The 19,114-nt window shown below is 44.1% G+C and overlaps 1 protein-coding gene across 2 annotated transcripts in view; it reads left to right on the top strand.

The window, feature by feature from the left end:
- The window catches only part of MYO5B (myosin VB), a 147,839-nt gene that overhangs the window by 63,909 nt on the left and 64,816 nt on the right, over positions 1–19,114 (top strand). For both annotated transcript variants that reach the window (XM_056323651.1, XM_056323650.1), the window contains exons 11-14: positions 2,716–2,797; positions 4,318–4,458; positions 12,029–12,151; positions 13,439–13,522. In XM_056323651.1, coding sequence (XP_056179626.1) covers positions 2,716–2,797; positions 4,318–4,458; positions 12,029–12,151; positions 13,439–13,522 — 430 coding nt within the window. The remainder of the gene's footprint in view (positions 1–2,715; positions 2,798–4,317; positions 4,459–12,028; positions 12,152–13,438; positions 13,523–19,114) is intronic.

The following is a 19,114-nucleotide window of genomic DNA, read 5'->3' as shown; positions in this document are numbered from 1 at the left end:
TTTCCCTAAATGCTTGTTGGTTTTCCTCTAGGAGAGGAATTAAGCTAGAAAGGCAGGGAGCCTGCAAGCAGCCTTCACCACACATCCCTAACATCCTGAGAGCACCTCTGTCCTGGTGCTCCTGGGGGAGGACTGTCCCCATGGGTGGGATTTCTAGGGACAAAGTCCAAATGGAGATGGTCTAGAGGCTGTGGAGTTTCTTTCCGAATTCTCTAATACTTAACTCCACATCCTTAATTCTCTGTTAACACTGAGGTGAGAGGGTGCCACACTAAAAGCCTTTATGCTTTTATTGAAATCATGTCATTTACTATACTAGCAATACCCCAGTCCATCTGAAGAGTGCGTTCACGTGGCATTCCTGGACTTGGTGGGGATGGCTTGTTTTTCCTCTGTTTGCCATGTGAAGAGAAGTGTGAACATCCAGGCATCCAGCTGTATGCTGGACTTATTTATGAAGTTTAAATATTTTAGTATAAACCCTGGTGCTGCAGCAGATTTAGGAGATACCAGTCGCACAGCAGAAAAGGGAACAGAAGAAAAACCAAAATGCAACATTTGCTCCCAACATCTGCTCACAGGAGCTGTCCCCAAGCCTTCCCGGGAGTCATGATGGTGGGTTGGAGCAGTGAATATGCTTATTTTTTGCACCAAAATATAGTGCCCTAAAATGAATAGAAACCAAAATGGCCATTGGTTTCCTTTTCCCAATAGGATGTCATTTTAGTGCAGTCACTGTGTGCAGGTAGGACCTCCTGGTGAATGTGCATGAGGAACTGGTGATCAAACTGCTCTGTCAATGAGCAAATTGCACTGGCAGAGTCCCGTAATCAAAAACTTCACAAAATCTCCCTTGGAGTTGATATTGTACAGCTGCTCTGCCCCCGGCTGGCCCGCACTGAAGAGGGTTCGTAAATCACATCTGGTGTTTCTCAAGTGGAAAAAGTTTCCACTCTGATATCTTTTCCTCTTGTACCCTCGCTCTCATTGCGTTTTCCCACCTAGCTCATTGTGCCTCTCCATCTCTGTTTTAATTAAGTCTTTCCTTGCCCTGTGGCTCTAATCATGAACCTGCAGGACTGGGATTTCTGAGGAGTACTGGGAAAGTAGAGTCCCTTTAATTGCAAGAGCTGAAGGCAGGGATCTGCTCGGTGTGATGGCTGTTGCAACCAAGATCCAAGCGCAGCAGCAGCTCTTCAAGGACACATTCATCATGGAGGCTCTGGCGACGTGTTTAATATAAACATTTGTGTGTCCCAGCCACCAGATTTTGCTGCATTAAAGATTGTAAAGCTTGGTTCCTGGCATGGGGATGGATTGAGAATCCTCTGCTCAGCATGGGCTGCAGTGGCTCTGGGAGCAATGCCAACCTTGGGTCAGGCAGAGGGGGAACAGTCCTGGCTTTCCTGGAGAGCTGTGGGGCTGATAAAAGCACCAAAATGACACCTTTTTCCTATGCCCCCTTTTCCTTTAGCTTTTTTGTATTGCCTTTCCTCAAGGGCTGAGGCATTTTGTATCGTGAGGGCTTTACTGCATGGCACTACCTGGGGAATAACTGCATCGTGTAGATAACAGCCAGGTAGTCCTCAGAAAGTACAAGAAATGCTGATTTTAATTTATTTTTTCTTTTGAGGGAAGGGGGAAAAGGCTTCACTTGTTTAGCGCTTTGAGACTGTACGGCCAGCTCGTACAGCACCTATTACCTGAGTAAATATTTTGCCACGCATTTATCATTACAGCAGCCCTTGCCGCTTTTTCCCTTAGTTTAATCCTTACAGTCATGTGTCAAAGACTTTTTTTCCCCCTCTCCCTTCCAACTGTGCCTTAAAAATAGAAATCACATAATTCCCTGTGGTAGCTGAATTTTTTTTTTTTCTCTTTTAAGAGTAAGCCCAGCTCCCTGTGCCTGTTCCTGGACATTGCGTGCTTCAGCCCTGACCACCTCTGGGGCTGTGCTGGCTCTCTGCTGCTTGCCTGTAGTTTGTGTTATTAAAACTGCATTTTTAAAATTTTTTTTTTTCCTAATTGTGACTAGGAAGCCAGTATTGAGCTCAGTTTGGAGTTGGCCTGCAGAGGGGTGGGATAATATTTTGGCGAGGGGAGCTTTGGAAGCCCTAGTGAAGAGGGGGAATCACAGAGACTAACACCAACCTCCCTCTAAGGAATGTGTTGGAATCAGAGCTGAAAGCACCATTTCTCTCTCTGCCTCCAGAAGTCACTTGCTTGCATGTATCTAATTTTTGTGCTATCAGGGATGCAATACAGAGACTATAATTATGAATTTAATACCTTCTTTTTCTGCTCTATTGAATTGCTTTAAAAATACCACGTTGGGTCTTTTAAGACAGCAGTTAACTGTTTCTCCATCACCTTTGCAGTGAATGTATTTGGACTTGGTATTTCATAATATTTTTCCCCAAGAGAGGCTGTTACATTTCGTGCCTTAGACAGCACTTCTGCCTGATGGGCAGGAAGCTACAGTCACGCTGAATATCTCATCTGTGTAGCAGAGAGACCTCTTGAATCCCTTGAGTTGTTGCGAGGAAAGATACCTGTTTTGGGGAATGAGGAATAAAGTGTAGATCTAGGATAGGAGGAATGCGAAGACACCGTGTAATAAGTGGTGTTATCCATCACACAGATGACGTGGTTGCAAACAGAAGTTGATTTTGAGACTAAGCAAGGCTTAATGCTATTTTATTCATTGCTTTGCAGGTTTGAAACTTTCGAAGTGAATAGCTTTGAACAGTTTTGTATCAACTATGCCAACGAAAAGCTCCAGCAGCAGTTCAACTTGGTAAGGTCAGCTTGGAAATGTTCTATAAAACATAGCAGAAAATGTGTCAAAGTGGGATTATTTTATGTTTGGTGCCATTTACCTGCAGCCTGGCCAGATCATGTGGCCAGCATGAATGGGATACAGTCTCTCCCAGGTAACGATTATGCATTGCAATTGTGCTAAATATTCATATGAAGTTGAAAATGTTGCTTAGTTGACTTATAAGGTCAATACTGGAAGCAGGTTTGCAAATGGTTTATGCAAAGGTTCACTGGTGATTTTGAGTAAGTAGATAGTTTGCCAATATATTTTTTTTTTCATAGTTTCAAACTGAAACCTGGATGATCTTGTGCAGAGTCCTGATTTCCAGTGTGAGAGAAAGCCTGGGTAGAAACCTGCCTATTAAGTGTGGCTTAAGCCTCTGCAACAAAAACTGTGTTATAAATAGCAGGATTGGACACGCTCCCCATTTTTCACTTGGATGTGCCCCTCAAAAACCTGGGATTCTTGTATTTTATTAGATATAAGTGCTTGCCTGCGTTGGAAGTGTAACCAGTAAGGGGCCGTTTCCTGCTTTTGTGGTAAGCAGGGGAAAAATTACTGTTAGTTTCAGGATACAAGAGAAAACTTGTTAAATTTGATCAGCTAAGTACTGCAGAGTAGTTTGGCACTTTGAAACAGTTTTATATGCATAGACGTGAACATTTGCAGTATATCTAATATATCAGATCACTGCTACTAAAAATGAAAAGTAAATTATGGATGGTATTTGCACTATTCATATCTTACTTAGTATGTCCAACTATCACTTCTGAAGCTTATAAATTCAAACTCTGAGATGATGTGTTTGAAGAGATTTTAAAAAGCTATCTTTGAAGAAAAAAGTGCATTTGAAAAATCATTTTTTAATATGCTTAGAGTATCTCAGAAATAGTCAGAGACAATTTATCTGCTTGGGCAGAGGTCTGAAATACATAAGCCATGCAAAGATTTTTTTTTTTTCTTTTTTAATAGGATGTTTAGTTTTTTTTTAAAATAGTAATTTGCAATAGAAGTGTTCCTGAGTCAGTCAGATACTACTGCTGATATCCCTTCTAGGATGATGGGTGCTCTTTGTGAAGCACAGATGGGGGCACCTGCACTCAGCTTCCAGCGTATGAACCTGCTACAGGTCACTAGTTTAATCAGCAGAGTGCTAAAGGAGAAGAGGGATTTTTGTCAGCCCAAGAGATAAGTGCCATTTCAGTGTATGGCTTCCACCAAGGTGTAGTGACAGTTTCAGTCATTTTCCAGTGAAAGTAATTTAAAGCCTTTTTTTCTTTTCCCATGGTGTCCTACTGTAATACTTTAATTTTCCTTGCCAGAAGTTAGATTGTATAAGTGGTAGAGGCTGTACAAAACTGCACGTGAGGGCATCTAAAGCTTCTATGGCTTCTGGATGTGCTGATGGAATACTCTGCTCCAGCAGGGACAAGTGGGTGAATGGGGAAGGGGCTGGTTAAGGTCACAGTCAGTAACTGCTGTTTTTCCACTCTCAGCATGTGTTTAAGCTGGAACAAGAAGAGTACATGAAGGAGGGAATCCCTTGGACTCTCATAGACTTCTGCGATAACCAACCCTGCATAGACCTTATAGAGATGAAACTTGGTATCTTGGACCTACTGGATGAAGAATGCAAGGTAAAGAGGATGACCCACCTTTTCACTGGTATTTTTATTTTCATAAAAGATTAAAAGAGCCGGCTTTGACCTGTGGTAGCTTGCAAGAGGGTAAACATCTCCTTTCACATGCATTGCTGGGCTGCTCATGGCTAGGGTAGGCTTTTGACATTTGCTTTGCTCTAGGATGATTGAGAACCTCCTTGGCAGATGTTGGCTGCCAGCCTGGGTACCTGATCTCACCATGTGTTACTGGACATCATGTTTCTGACCTGGGTGTACTTAGGAACAGCTGTTGCTTGTGACTCTTGATTTCTTCAGTGTTACCCAGGAGCTGGAATTCCTCCCTGTCTCAAGCTTTATTTTGTCTTGAGGGAAACCTGTGTCGTCTTGTGGTAGCTATTTGGTGTAAAGTCGATTGCATTTAGTGTACAGACTTCAGGTGCTTGTAATGTTGGGAGAGTAGTTTGCTGTCTTGTACCCTCTCTCTCTCATACCAGCCTAAATTTAAATCTTGCTTAAAAGTTGAGAAGAAAGGCCAGAACCACAGACCTTTATGAGAGTCCATAAGAAAGGCTGGACTCCCAGTTCAGTCATGAATTAAGAGCATCTAGGAACAGGAAATTTAAGATGGGAGATTTTTCTTGAGAAGTTGGGATGCCTGTTTTGAAGGTCTTTGGTGCAAAGAGTACGTGGAAGGTCTAGGGTCTTCAGGTATGGTCATCTTGACAGCAGAGCTCGGTGTGATGCTGTGGTGAAAAAGCCTCTTAGGCTGGGCAGAGCAGCTCGTATCTCTTGATTTCTGGTGTCTGCACCGCAATGATGACAAGGAAATACTTGAGAGAGTGTTACCAGAAGAGGGCTATAAAACATTATGATACTGAGGATAAAGAAACTTGAGTGATACACAGGAGCGATTGTAAGTCATAGTGAATGGGAGGGTGTTCAGACCCTTCAGTACAAAAAAGCCTCTAGTGTGTAACAGCTAAAAGTTGGACAGATTCAACCATGAAATAAGCCTTTTTAATACAGAGAACAGCCTAGTGGAAGAGCATGGTGACTGCCTTCCTGCTGGATGAGGCTGCCATGTGGAGCCTCAGACTGGTTTTGCTATGGTGTGATCAACAAGTTGTCCTTGGGAAGAGCTTCCATCAAGATCTGGATGTGTTCTGTGTCAGGAAATGTCTTACTGATTGTGGAAGGGCTTTTGAGTGTTTTTGAACGAGGGCAGGGAAGGATGAGGCAAGGGGATGGTGGGAGAGCTGAAGCCGGGAAGAGTCCCCCCCACCAGGATAGCCAAGGTGATACAGAAGGACACAACAGATTCTTGTTGGCTCTGTGGAATCCATGGGCATGGAGTGCAGATGCCGTGGCCCAAGGGCAGGAGTGTCCTGTTGCATTAGAGGGAAAAGTTTGGACCCATTATTTAGACTAGTGTCCCTGTTGGGATTTAAGGAGATGTGTGACCTGTCCGTGTCTGGGAGAGAGGTGACCTGTCAAGTGACTGCTCTCTTCCTGACAGGGCTCCCTTCCCAGGCATGACGGCACTGCCCCAGCTTGCATGTCTCACGAGCTCAAACCTTGTCTGGGGTACAGGCACTCTGACTATCCCTTTGTGATGAGCTGGAGTCGGGGTTTTGTCCTTCTTCAATCTGGTTTCAGGAAGACTTCTTAAAAATGAGAACAAATGAAACTTAACTTGATTCCCTTAAGAACAGCATCATAGCCAGTGCTGGCTCATAAGGAGGTCAGATTATTTCTTTGATATTCAGTACCATTTAATTTGGTCTCTGCGCTATTAAGCCTGTTAAATTCTTTAGGCTCGAGCTGGCTCCTAGGTGTTGAGGACCGTTGTGGGAAGTTTCCTTCATGCCATATTGACTGTAATGCTCTTTGCTTCTCCCTGAAACACCTGGTACTGGTTGCTGCTGGTGACTTTGCATTAGACAGTGACTCATGCACCAGCAGTAATTTGGGCTACTTTTTTCATTCATGCTTTTTTTTTTTTTTTTTACCACAAAAATGAAATGCAGGATCTGTTCCCCCCACCACATCAAATGCCAATTATCTGGGTATTTACCTGTCAGTGGGGAATGCTGTCATTAGTCACAGGCCCTTATTATGGGCCCTGTAATTGACTCTTTTATAATAAAGCCGGAGAATGTTTCCAGTTTATGAAAATTTCAGCAGAGCCTGTCAACTGAAAGCATCGGTTTATGGGTGAAAACCTTTACCCCTGCAGCAGCATTTCAGCTCTCAGGGGGAGCTGGCCATGATGGGCGCAGGACCACGATAGGGTAATTGCAAGCCATCTCATTAGCACGTACAACAGCAGATAAATATACTCTGGGACTTGAAGTGTCATCGAGGGGGTCCTGCCAACGTAATGGAACAACAATGCAAATGCAGAGGGTTTGTCGCTAATGTTCTTGCTTCACAGTATGGATTTTATTTTTGTTAAATCTTTAATGTGAGGTTGAGGAGGGGGTGTCTGGGTATGTGCTGAAGCAGTTCAGCTAAAAAAGGTCATATGAGAGTCTTGCTGCCGTTTAGAGAAGGAGGGGGAGCAGACAGGGTTGAAATAGGAATTGACAATTAAAAAGAGGGCTCTTGAATTGAGTTCAGAATTTTAAGGACTAAACCTGTCTCATGGAAGCAAATAATAAAACCCCTAGCTCTGAAAAAAGAGGGCTTTATGATATGTTTGGGTCTGGAGTTTCTTAAACAGCTTTGAGGTCTTAGGAATTGGAAGCTGTTGTAGAATTAAGTTGGAAGCAGGCTTCTGGAGGTCATCTGGTCCAACCTCCAGGTATGTCCCTGGTCTGCCTAGAGGAAGCCTTCTAATTTCCATGGGACTGTGACCTGATGTTCTCTTCTAAGTGACCTTGGAGTCCTCTAGGTGCCTTTTCCCTGCTTCCTGCACTAGAGTGTCATTTGCCCAGATTGGGAGCTTTTAGGACCTCTTGATTTTTGTTTTGACCTAAAAAGATGCCAGAGGGACAGCAAGAGTTTGTCACACAGACAGAAATGGCCTTGGCTAGAAACCATGGCCATGTCAAGGCTACCATGGTGTGCACAACATTGAAGTCCTGTAGCACAAACTGATAAGCCTGAAGAGAATTGGAGAAGGGCATCCAGGAGAACCTCCCTGCTGGTGAGCTGTGACGTGTGCATGGAGTGACTGTAAGGCCAGCGGTGGTAGGAAATAATCTGGGATAAGGGCGGAGTCCTTGAGGAGAGCAAGAAGACAAATGTAGAGCCTATGAGAAGAGACGGGTGTTAAAGAGGGAGGCTGTCCCCTGCAAATGCAGTTGTGGAAAGTTGGGAGGACATGTGGAAGATTGCTTGGATGTCTGGGATGGCTTTAGGGTGTGGTTGGCCTTCTTGTGGAGGGAATTACTTTGGTGGAAGGGACAGCGGACTTTCTAGGAAGATTTTAAAGGCTTTGAGGGAACGTGAAGAGTGACTTCTGCACTCTGAAGAGGAGCAGCCATTCAGGATTGATGTTTCAAGAGACTTAAATAATGTTCAAAGAAAGGTGAAAACTCCTAGAAATGTTGTCAAGTCTCTGTGTCAAAGCTGGATCAAGTGTCCTGCTTTTCAGGCTGAAACTACTTGCTCTGCTTGTCTTCCATATGCTTCCCAAGTGCCATTTGGGAGGACAGTCAGAAGTTTCTATGGATGTCCAGGATTCTCTGTAAGGTATCCTGCTGCCTGGCTGCTTTCTTGCTTTTGCCTATGCCATTGGAATGGGAGCAGGAACGGAAAAATTAATGACAATTTTTTTTGCCATTAGCATGAAGTGCATCTAAAAGGGTTTGACCCAGAATGGGCTGGTTGGAAGAGTTGATGTATCAATCTCGGCATTGTTGTCCAAGATTTATTAGGGATCTTAGTGAAGTTCTTTCTGCTGAGGAGGAAAGTGACCCCAAGGCTGCCAAAGGGGGGAAGTGTCCAGCCAAACCCACAAACTCCCTCATGTTCTCGAACTCTCTCGTGGCTCAGTTTTGTGTTTTATGGCACGTTGCCATCATGTTAGGCTGTTACTGTGCCAAACGCATTTTCTAACGCTGTTCAAAAGATGCTCTTTAACCTTTCCTGTGTCTTTCTGTCAAGTGCTAGAAATGTTGAAGTCGGCTTCTAGCAGACCTGTTTTCAGTCCTGCTTGTCCCTGTGCATCACTGTGAACTTGGGTATCTGAACAAATGTGTGTTCCTTGTCTGGACTTGTTAGTTTTTTGAACATTAGAAATTAACATGCTGCCTTCCTGTGCCGCCTTGTCCTGTCGAGGGGGCTTTCAGCTCCACGAGCAGATACATGGAGGTTGGACCGCTGGGCTTTCCTTTCGGGCAGACCACCTGATTTGATGGCAGAATAACCTTGCCTACATCATGGTTTCAGCTTTTATGACTTTTAAAGTCAGGCAGATCACTTGTAGTGGAATGTGTCTCTGCAGCGTGGAGGAGGCCCAGGCTCTTCTCAGGCTTTAGTATGTGTTGGAGTGATAAGGACAAAGGAAATAAAATGTAAATAGCTCCCACTGTGTTTTCAGAGGGTTGACATTTGGGTCATTACATTTTAATGGACCTTTGTTGCTTTTATCCATTTAACTGTCCTTCTGCTGGAGGTGATGGTGGTGGGAATCTCACCCTTTAGTCCAAGCAGCTCTTAACATTTCCTCAGCTGTCTGGTGGTTCTTGAAGAACAGGGTGGGTTCTTGGCCATGGGATGCTTCTGATACAAAAGTAGCAGACTGGAGCCTGGGGGCTGACCCTGGCTGAGCTGGGTGGGTTTGATTCCAGTTGCAGTAGTTCCTGGCAGCTCAGAGGGCAGTGTATGAAAATGGGAGATGACACTGGCCAGAATTACACTGCCTGACCGATTTTATCCAGAGTGATGGGCAGAGGGATGGTGAGGGCAGACAAGCAGAAGCAATGACTTTGTGTAATTAGTGGATGAAGGTTTTTCCTGTTAAGAGACTTCCAAGCAATACTTGCATCGGTTTTCTTCTTCCCCATCCCCTAAAGAACATCTTGCACTGATGAGTGAGTCTCAAATAACTTCCTCAGTGGCTCTGAAGGCCTTAAGCTGCCAAGCCAATACCAAAAGCTGTTACAATAGTACAGATAATGGCCCTGTTAGTTTAGTTTTTATCTCTGAGACTTGGTCCCTATCAGGTGCTTCTCAGGCAGCTAAAAATACCCAGGCTGCAAAACGGTGAGCAGGGAGCAGCGCGGGTACAGTGAAACCCTCTTTCTGGGAGGCAGGAGTGATACCTTTGAAGTTCAGCTCTGAGATAAGCAGGTTTTTCAGAAAAGTGAATCGCCTAAAAGAGCGCTGGTGCAGGACAAATCTGCTCTCTGCAGCACCTGGCAGTTCAGGTTTCTGCAGTGCTCCTGCTCTGTACCCACAGCTCAGTCCTGAGCAGGAAATGCCTAATGGTACCTCCAGAAAGGATGTTGTTTTGCATATAAATATTAAATATAACTGATGAAAAGAAACCCATCTGCATTTATATAACTCCATAGCTGGAACATGCATGTCTGTCTTGCATAATAAAATATATCTATAATTGCATAAATAAATGACTTCTAATATTTATATATAATCTGTTATTTCTATGTGTATCCATAATTGACTACACTTGCACCTGTAATATTACAGCTGTAAATATAATTTATAAATATAAAACATCTGACGTAGCATGGCTTGCATGAGTGGCTGCTGTGTTTAGTTAATCCACATTTTCCAGTTAATGGGGGTGGGCAGGAGATGCTTGTCCCAGTGTCCAGAACCCTTCTGGCATGTTTTGGCTTGCTGTCATGAAATCAAAGGCTGTTTCAGAGGAGTGTAAAGAAATACTGCTCTTCTGTCTCAAGTTTTCCTTCTTACTGTTTGCTGTTCCTATTCCGCTGTCACCTTTCTTATAAAGGTCTATGAAAAGACCTGATGGATTACCCAGAGTTTTCCCTGATGCTGCACAATTGTTCCGTGATTTCTCGGCTTTCAGCCACCTGATTTTAAATATTGCCTAACACTTTTCTCCTGACTCCTCTTTTTCTAACCCAAATAATCCGATCAGCCATTTTTTGTTTAGAAATTATTTATGTGTATATATGTGCAACCATTGGTGTTCTGTTGGGAGTGATGGAGAGTCCACCATCCCCTGCCTTTTCCATCCCCGGCAGGCAGGCAGGAGGGATGAGGACGAGTCCCATTTACTGTGGGGCTCACAGCTCTCAAGTGTAACTACTTCACTCCTTGTTTCGTTTGGTTTTCAAGAATTTTGCTTTATGGCAAACTTGTGCTGGAAAAGTACAAAATAAAAGATATTTACAACCATGGTGCTTTCCTCAAATGCCCTTATGTTTTTTGGAAAGGTTTGGGGGTTTGGCTGGTTAGCCTTAGAGGGACCTAAACATACCCTAAAAAAAAAAAAAAAAAAAAAAAAAAGAATCTTTACGGGAAGTGTAATCATGAGAGCATTGAGCATTGGAATTTACAATATATTGTTACATACTGCTATACAGCTATACGCTTGCAAAATAATCAAAACCAGAATTATTTTTTTCTCTCTAATCTTGGCAGTGTATTGCTTTAAGTGAAGAAATTTATGATTATTTAGTGGGTAAAAACTGCAGGTGCTGGGTGGGAAAGCAAGCTCAAGCCCTCCTTATAACTGCTGATTTGTGAGAGGTAGCCCGTTCCCTTGCTGCACAGGTGGTGTTGTGAGGTATTTTTACTCATGGCAGTTGTTTAGGATTTCTTCATTCTCTGCCCCATCCTACCAAAACAATGTCTTGGGCAACACCTGATATCTTGGTGTACTGTGGTCAAATTCTTTCAACGGCAGGTCTGCATAGGACTTGGACCCTGATTTTTGTGTAAATAGGGTGCAGGAGGAGGGCTTGGCATCCAGGAGGTTTGTGGTCCAGGAGGCTGGGTGTGTGGGAGGGGGATGTGGGAATCATTCAGCTGCGGTTGGACAGGTGTGTGGGGCTGAAGTCCCAACTCTGTGTGCAAATGGACTTAATCATCCTGTGTTTGGGATCCAAGTGACCCCACCCCAAGCCTACTGAGAGGCAGAAGTTTCTTAAGAATTACCGGTTTTATTATTAACGTTATTTATTATAATATTACTTTTTAATATTTTAATATACTATTGTATTATCATTATTATTTTAAATTAGTCTCCCACATGTTATGTTGGATGGCAGTTCGTGAAATTATTTGGTCACCAAAAGTTGCTTTAAGAAAGTAATGTTGGTGTCTCAGCAATTACTGTAACTTAAATGCAAAAATACTTCTTTAAATTTTTTTTTTCCTGCAAGAGTTGTTCTGGCTGTTGGAGCAGAACCAGCATCTGGGTGTTTTTCACTGGAAATGAAATTCTAGCATATCTGTCAAGTATATACATGAAAATAAAATAACACATGCTCCTAGAACTAGAGGGTGGACTGCTTTTTCTCAAATATTCCTGTAGCTCATGTGGACTACAGAAGGCCCGTAAGGAGGGTTTCTCCAATACCTCTGCACACCCCCTTTGCATGCCTGACCTTGACTTTTTCTGGTCCATTTTCTCCCCATCCAGGTTCCCAAAGGCACTGACCAGAACTGGATGCAGAAGCTGTACGAGCAGCACGCTGGCAGCCAGCACTTCCAGAAGCCCCGCATGTCCAACTCCTCCTTCATCATCCTGCATTTCGCTGATAAGGTAACCAGGCGTGTGTTGCATGCGCTGGGACTTGAATGCAGAAATGGGAAATGTATGGAGAGGAAAAAAGAACTTCACAAAGGAAAACTAGTTTATAGCACCGCTGAGATGCTTTTTTGGTGATAGGGATGCTTGGTTGGCAGTAATCTTGGTTCATGCTGCAATCTAGATCAGCTTGGAGGACTTCAGCCTCCAAACTATCGTGCTAAGCTTTAAATAGTTATGTTTTCTAGAGGAGAGAAAATCCTTTTTCTCAAAGCTGCAGCAAAATGAATTTCTGTAAAGGGCAGTTTGACTGAAAATGAAAAATTTTCCAGTAAAGGGAATTATTTTTCAAGAGCAGGAGCTGTGAGCATCAGCAAGGTACAGTGGGGAGGAGCATGTGAGAGGTGACCCTGGGCTGATCTCACCCTTCCAAGGGAGAAGATGCCAACTGTGGGACTCTGAATCCCACTGTCTGGTGCTGTAGGGTCTTGTCCATGGGCTCCAGCTTCACTGAAACCCTGATGTGACAGGTGTTACTCACAGCAAATAAGAATCTTAAGAGCTTGCAGTTATCCAAAACACATGTTTGTTAGAAAGAAAAATGTAAAACCAGCCTGGAGATGTGTCTGCAGAGCCAGATGACTGCAGGTGCTGTGATCCCACACAGGTGCTTCTTCTAACCAGGTTTGCCTTGGATGCGAGTGACACTTTTCATGGCAAAGGATGATGCTTCCCTTTCCTCAGGCCTGTGATTCTGCACATGCATACTTCGCAAATGATGTCTCTTTGCGAGTTTTCCTTTTTTTTTGGTGTGTATATGGTCAGTTATTTTAGCCAACTTCAAATGTAAAACATAACATAAAATTTTCTCCCCTCTGAATTCTTCCTTTGCATCCCAACCCTCCGCAATTTGAAAAACAAGAGACATACAGGGGATGTAGCCAGGGTGTCTTTTGAGATTTGTTGATTACCTTACAAGTTATTCAGGAGTGGACAAAAGAGCATATAGAGGTACTGATGATTGTTGCATTTTTACCCCTGTTTCCGTGGAAGTGTGGTTGGGTCCCATACAGAGCAATTTAAGGACTAAGAAGCAATCTGTGTTTGCAGTAAGGATTTTTGCTTTAATTTAATTAACTTTCTTTGATAAAAAGTGACCTTTAAATTCCAGTTGTTCCCCCATCCTCCTCCCTCTCAGATTTTTCAGGTGAACTCCTGACACTGGGGGAGTGGTGGGACACAGCACCTTGTCCCTGTGTGGTTGTGCTTTACCCTCTGGGCTCTTCCTTTGTCTCCTGTTAGGTGGAATACCAGAGTGAGGGATTTCTGGAGAAGAACAGGGATACCGTGTATGAGGAACAGATCCACATCCTGAAAGCCAGCAAGGTAAAAGCTAAATTGGCGCTGCCACTCTCCAAAACGTGGGCTCTGTACATGCATCCCTGTGCCGTGACACAGCATACTGTGTATGTGAGCATGCAGGTGCCTCCAACAGCTAACAGCAGTGAAAGAGGCAAATAAACAGTGTGTGGAGGAGGGAGTAAAGGGGCAGAGGAGGGTGCTGGGGGTTATGGTTGCACCCAAGTGTGGATGTGCATGGTCCTCTGCTCTCCTCCACCCTGGTGCTGGTATCCTGTCAAGATGCATCACAAAAATCCTCTCCAAACCTGCTGATGGTCTTCTTTCTTGGTCACAGCAAAAATTTGGAACAGCCAGTTATGGGGCATTGTAAATCCCATTTAACTCTTGTTCAGAGCTCCCCGCCCATCACCTGGGCACTGAAGGTGTTCTTAAAGACATGTGGAGCCACAGGGAATCCTGGGGTTAAAAGCCATGATCAGCAGTGTAGTTTGTGGTGCTCTGTATTTGTATATTGTATATGCTGACCCTACCACCCTTCTGTATAAAATCGGCTGTTACCCTTACTGTAGTCCATCATACTTGGCCCTGCAACTTTTAATTACTTTAATAATTAGTATGCAAAAAAAATAGAGTCAATATATGATTCTGGAAATGTAACATGAACTCTGAGACATTCTCACTGCTGTAGAGGTATTTTACACTACTGCCAGTATGTAATATTAACAAATTAACACATATTGATGGCCATGCTCACTGTCATTTCTGTATTACAAGATTTTGTGCCATGTACCTTTGCTCTCCTGAGTATTGTGCAACCGATTTGTTGACTTGTCATTGCATCAAGTGCCAGCGGAGACGTATTGACTGATCTCAAATACCAAGTCTCCTGGTAAAGAGCTTTTTGGCACCTGGGGTTTAAAGTCTCTGTTAGTCCTGAGGGCTGTGAACTCAGTGGGCTGTTGGAAGCAGAAAAGGAGTGGCTGCGGGGCTCTGCAGGCTTTGGCATGGGTCGTGCCTGCAGTAAGTGAAGTGAGCACTTGGCAAGTGGGCTTCGCGTTGGAGACCTTACAGTTGCTTGTATGACCTGAGCAGATTTTACATTGACTTCCTTACATGGCACTCTTCTCCATGAGCACTTGGGTGCTCCATCTGCGCTTGAGGTTGGGTTAAAAGTGTCAGTAACACAGACATCTAAGGAATTTAAAGTCCTTGTTGTTTAAAAGCAGACCAAAAGTTCCTCCCTGCAACCTTGAGTCTTTCATTGTCAATTAATGAGTTGAGACTTCAAACAACATTAACCCTTCCGGGGGCAGCTCTCTAACTTTTTAGGAAGTTAATATGAAAATCCAGCCCCGTGGAGTCCAGCACACCATCCAGCAGCCAGAATCAATACTGCATGACTTTGGGGCACCCTTGTTTCCACCAGACCTTGTCTGTGTTGTAGGGAAGGAATATATCTGCTTTTCTCCAAACCATTTCAAAGCCTCACCCAGCATGGGCCAGCTTGTTAACTTGCATTGATTATTTTTTAATTATTTTTTTTTTGCAGTACAAATTTTGAATCCCCTCTGCATGTTGCAAGCAGATGTCTTGTGTATCCAGATTTCTTCTCTTCTTGTCACTCTCCCTTGAGTTTACTGCTGGCTGTGACCTTCCACATGCCATCCTAAACAAGGAGCGTGATGAGGGGAGATGGAAGTACTACTTTTAGGAGCATTTTAAATGGGAGTTTGTTCCTGTCAAAGTTATGAGAGATGAGAATCGGAAATTAATTGAGTATTGTCAGTGGCTTTCCCTTGTCTCAGCAGTGAATTCATATGAAGATGGCAAGATATGCAGTTTTCTCATCTCTGGGGGTAGTTGGGAGTCTAATAACTGTGGAGCTGGGCTTTCATAACACCCAAATCAAGATCTCTGTGCATTTGGGAAGCTCACAGCTTTCCTAGGGTAAAAACTGGGCATGATTAGAGCTTATTAGAAATGCCAGGTAACCTGCAGGAATAATTGATGCTGTACAATTAATTATTTAGCCAGTGCTGAACATGCTGTTGGGGGTAGTGCTGCAGAACTGGCGGTGCCTGGTAGGGATTTCAGTTTGACTTCTCTGCAGGGGTGCAGAGGGGAGCTGTAGCTCACTGGAGTGGTGTGTTGTAGAGTGGTAGGGACGGTGCTATTCCTTAAAAAAAGAAATGGAAAAAAAAAATACTGACATGGGTATCTCACTTAGGGACCATAATATAATATCACAGCAGGCTGGGTTTCAGTTTAATTAAAAAAAAAAACAACAAAACCCAAACCCAGCTCCTTGCAACTGGCTTGCCTGACCTAGAGAGCCATTAACGCGTGTGCCTCAGGATCAAAGATCTGGGTTTACGTGGCCTACAAACTAAGCTAGTGCTCCTTGGGACCAGGCGTTAGGACCTTCTGGATTCACAGTGGTGGCTCTGTAGGTGACACCAACATCTGCATATGTGATCCAGCTTAAAAAACTCTCAAATGCACTTGGTTTGAGAGTTTTTGGTTTTTGTTTGATGAACTTCTGCCTTTGAACCATTTCCTTAATGATGTGGAAGCGGTGGCTGTTGTCAGCCTGTGGCAATGCTGTGCTGTCCTGGAGGGAAGGGCAGTGCTTCCCTTGCCAGTAGCATCCTCATCCTCTTCATCTTCCTGCAAAACTTCCAAAACCTGATCCTCTGCTCTTGCTTTCCCTAGCCCCGTTGGCCAGTAGATTGAGTTAGTGTGGGGTTTTTTTTTCTCTCATCTATCATGTGCCCTCCAGGTGATAAAGAAATAAGAGATTTTTTTATTTTGCTGTAAAAAGCAACCTGGTTTCTCTGAACCAAAAAAAGTGGCAGTGCCAGTGCTGAGTCTGCTGCTCAGATGTGCTAATTTGACTAAAACTTAAACATCTGCTGCAAAAGGCTGTGCCACAAGGACTTTGTCCTGTACTCAGGATCAGGCCTGCATACAGTATTCACTGCCACCTTCTTTATATTCCCATTAAAACAGTACACAGAGGAAGGGGAACACTCCGTTTAACATGGCAAGGACTTAAAGTGCATTGCTGATGAAGTGTTCTTCCACCAAGGCAGAATTGCTTTCTGCTAATTAGAATGCAATTACTGCCATTAACAAGATTGTGAAAGAGACTTTATAAAAATAGCAAATTAGTTTTGTTAGGGCTGGTCAGCTAAAAGAGTTGAGAGTTGATGTTCTTTGAATTAAGAAAACTGATTTGAATACTGATCAAAACTACACAGGCATGCTGTCAAGATAACATATTCCAGTTCTCTATAATGCGAATAATGCACCAATGGTTTCAACTCCGAGTTGGGAAGGAGGGATCCATCCTTCTTGCTTGTCCCCCTGCATCTGTGGAATAGATCCTGGGCTGCTAAAGATGCAAAACTGGTGTAACTGGGATCATTACACAAGGTGAAAGCTCACCTCTGCCAATCTTGTGGAGCGTTTGCCTGGAGGCAAGCACTGCTATTATTAATAGCAAGTGGATGGAGGGGTCGATGGCACTTCCAGCTATGTGCTGAGAAGATATTTTGAAACCTGAAATTACAGCTGGGATTTTGCTGCGTTATCAAGTGTGAGATAGTAGCGTGTGGAGGCTGTTGGATGACTTCCAGCATCAAGCATGTGCCCCCCAAACATCCCATGTTTGCAGGAGTCAAAGCACCCAAGACAGTGACATGTCATTGAAATACAGCAGCTGTCAGAATGTTTTTTTTGGAGGGGGTGTAGAGGGTTAAGCAAAGAATGCACAAGCCTTTATTCTGGTGGGAGTTGAGTGAGCTGCAGAGATAAAAATAAAAGCTGTGAGTTTGAAGGAGATCTTTAGTAGGTGCTGTCCTAGAGTCTGCAAGCAATTTGCTAATGCAATGCAAACAGTTTCCTTCCCACAGTGTTATTTAGGCTGCTGTTCTAGGGAGCTGTGTGAACAGCCTGCAGGGCTGGGGCTGGAAGCATTCCTGTCGTAGGCCAGGGATGTGGCAGAGCGCCAGGCAGCTCTTCACAGCAGGCTGTCTGTTAATGTCTACAAAACATTAAAACACTACAAAAAACCTGCAAGCCATTAATGGAAATACAATCAAGTCTGGCTTTTGTAAAAGCCTGGGACGGAGGCAAGAGCACTGTGCAGCACACTGCTGCGTCATGTCAGTGGTTTTGCATGGAAGTTTTGGGCATAGCATGCCATGGACAAGGGAAAGGTGATGCTGATGCCCTCTCCTACAGATGCTCCAGAGTGTGTGTTGCTGGTGGTGCATGTGCCACTGGTGTGGCACTGGGCTGGAGCCCTGCTCAGCTTGGTAAGAAATGAAGTTCTACCTGGTGAGAGTGGTTTTTCTTACATTTCACAGAACCATAGAATGGTTTGGGTTGGAAGGGACCTTAAAGGCTAGCTAGTTCCGAGCCCCTGCCCTGGGCAGGGGTGCCTTCCACCAGCCCAGGTTGCTCCAAGCCCTGTCCAACCTGGCCTTGAAGGCTTCCAGGGATGGGGCTTCTCTGTGTAACCTGTGCCAGCACCTCGCCACCCTCACAGTAAGGAATTTCTTCCTAATATGTAATCTAAATCTACCCTTTTTAAAGTTTAAAACCATTAGCCCTGATCCTATCACTACAGGCCTTACTAAGAAGTTTGTTCCCTACTTTCTTCTAAGCCCCCGTTAGGTACCGAAAGGCTGCAGTAAGGTCTCCTCAGAGCTTTCACTTCTCCAGGCTGGACAACCCCAGTTCTTTCAGCCTTTCTTCACAGCAGAGGTGCCCCAGCCTCTGATCATCTTTGTGGCCTCCTCTGGCCCCGCTCCAACAGGCCCATGAATTAAGAATTTAAGAATTTACTGTTTGTATGTTAGCGCAGCTGTGGCGGGAGCCAGTGTGGGTGCATAGATGGATTAGAGATGTGAAAATTTAACAGCCTTGCTGAACAGATCAGGTTTATTGTGACTTAGTATTTATGTTCCCCATGCTAGTGCAAAATTGAATATCTTATCCTTTACAAAACAAAACAACAAAAAAAAAAGCATCACTGCATTTGCCAGCTCACCTGTTCTCCCATTTATGAAGTGGAAATGCTGTTGCTGGCTTGCCAGAAATCCCAGACTTCAGGGATCTGAGGCGCTAAATGTAGTGTTTCCAGGGCTGCAGAATGGTGGTCCTGCTGTCACCTTGCTCATTCATGCTGAAATGCAGGTAATTAGTGTGGAAGTGCTGGTGTCTCTTAACTGGAAAAGCAAGGGTGCCTCTGGGGTCCGTGGTGGGAGTGGGTGCTGCCTGTCCTCACGTGGAGACCCCTGTTCCTGGGGCGTGCACTGTGCTGGCAGCATCCTTGCTGTGGTCAGGACTGGATCAGTACTTTGAAACGAAACCTGGGAGCAAGAGTCACCTTGCGTTCATGAGGTTTTGTGTCTTGGACAACACCTCATCCTCTTTTTACTTTTTTTTTCTTGTTTGAACTACAAAACAGAATGTCCAGTGGTCCTGCTGATGTGGTTTATATAGGCAACGCTTCTTCCTTTCGCTTTTATTTTCTTTTTCCCCTTCCTGGTTGAAGATGGGCAAAAAATGACCGGAGCAATGTGACTTGGGTGGGTTCATTCAGCAAAG

This window comes from Falco biarmicus, chromosome Z, assembly GCF_023638135.1.
Source record: "Falco biarmicus isolate bFalBia1 chromosome Z, bFalBia1.pri, whole genome shotgun sequence".
Lineage (NCBI taxonomy): Eukaryota > Metazoa > Chordata > Aves > Falconiformes > Falconidae > Falco > Falco biarmicus.
This window is presented reverse-complemented; position numbering and strand designations above follow the sequence as displayed.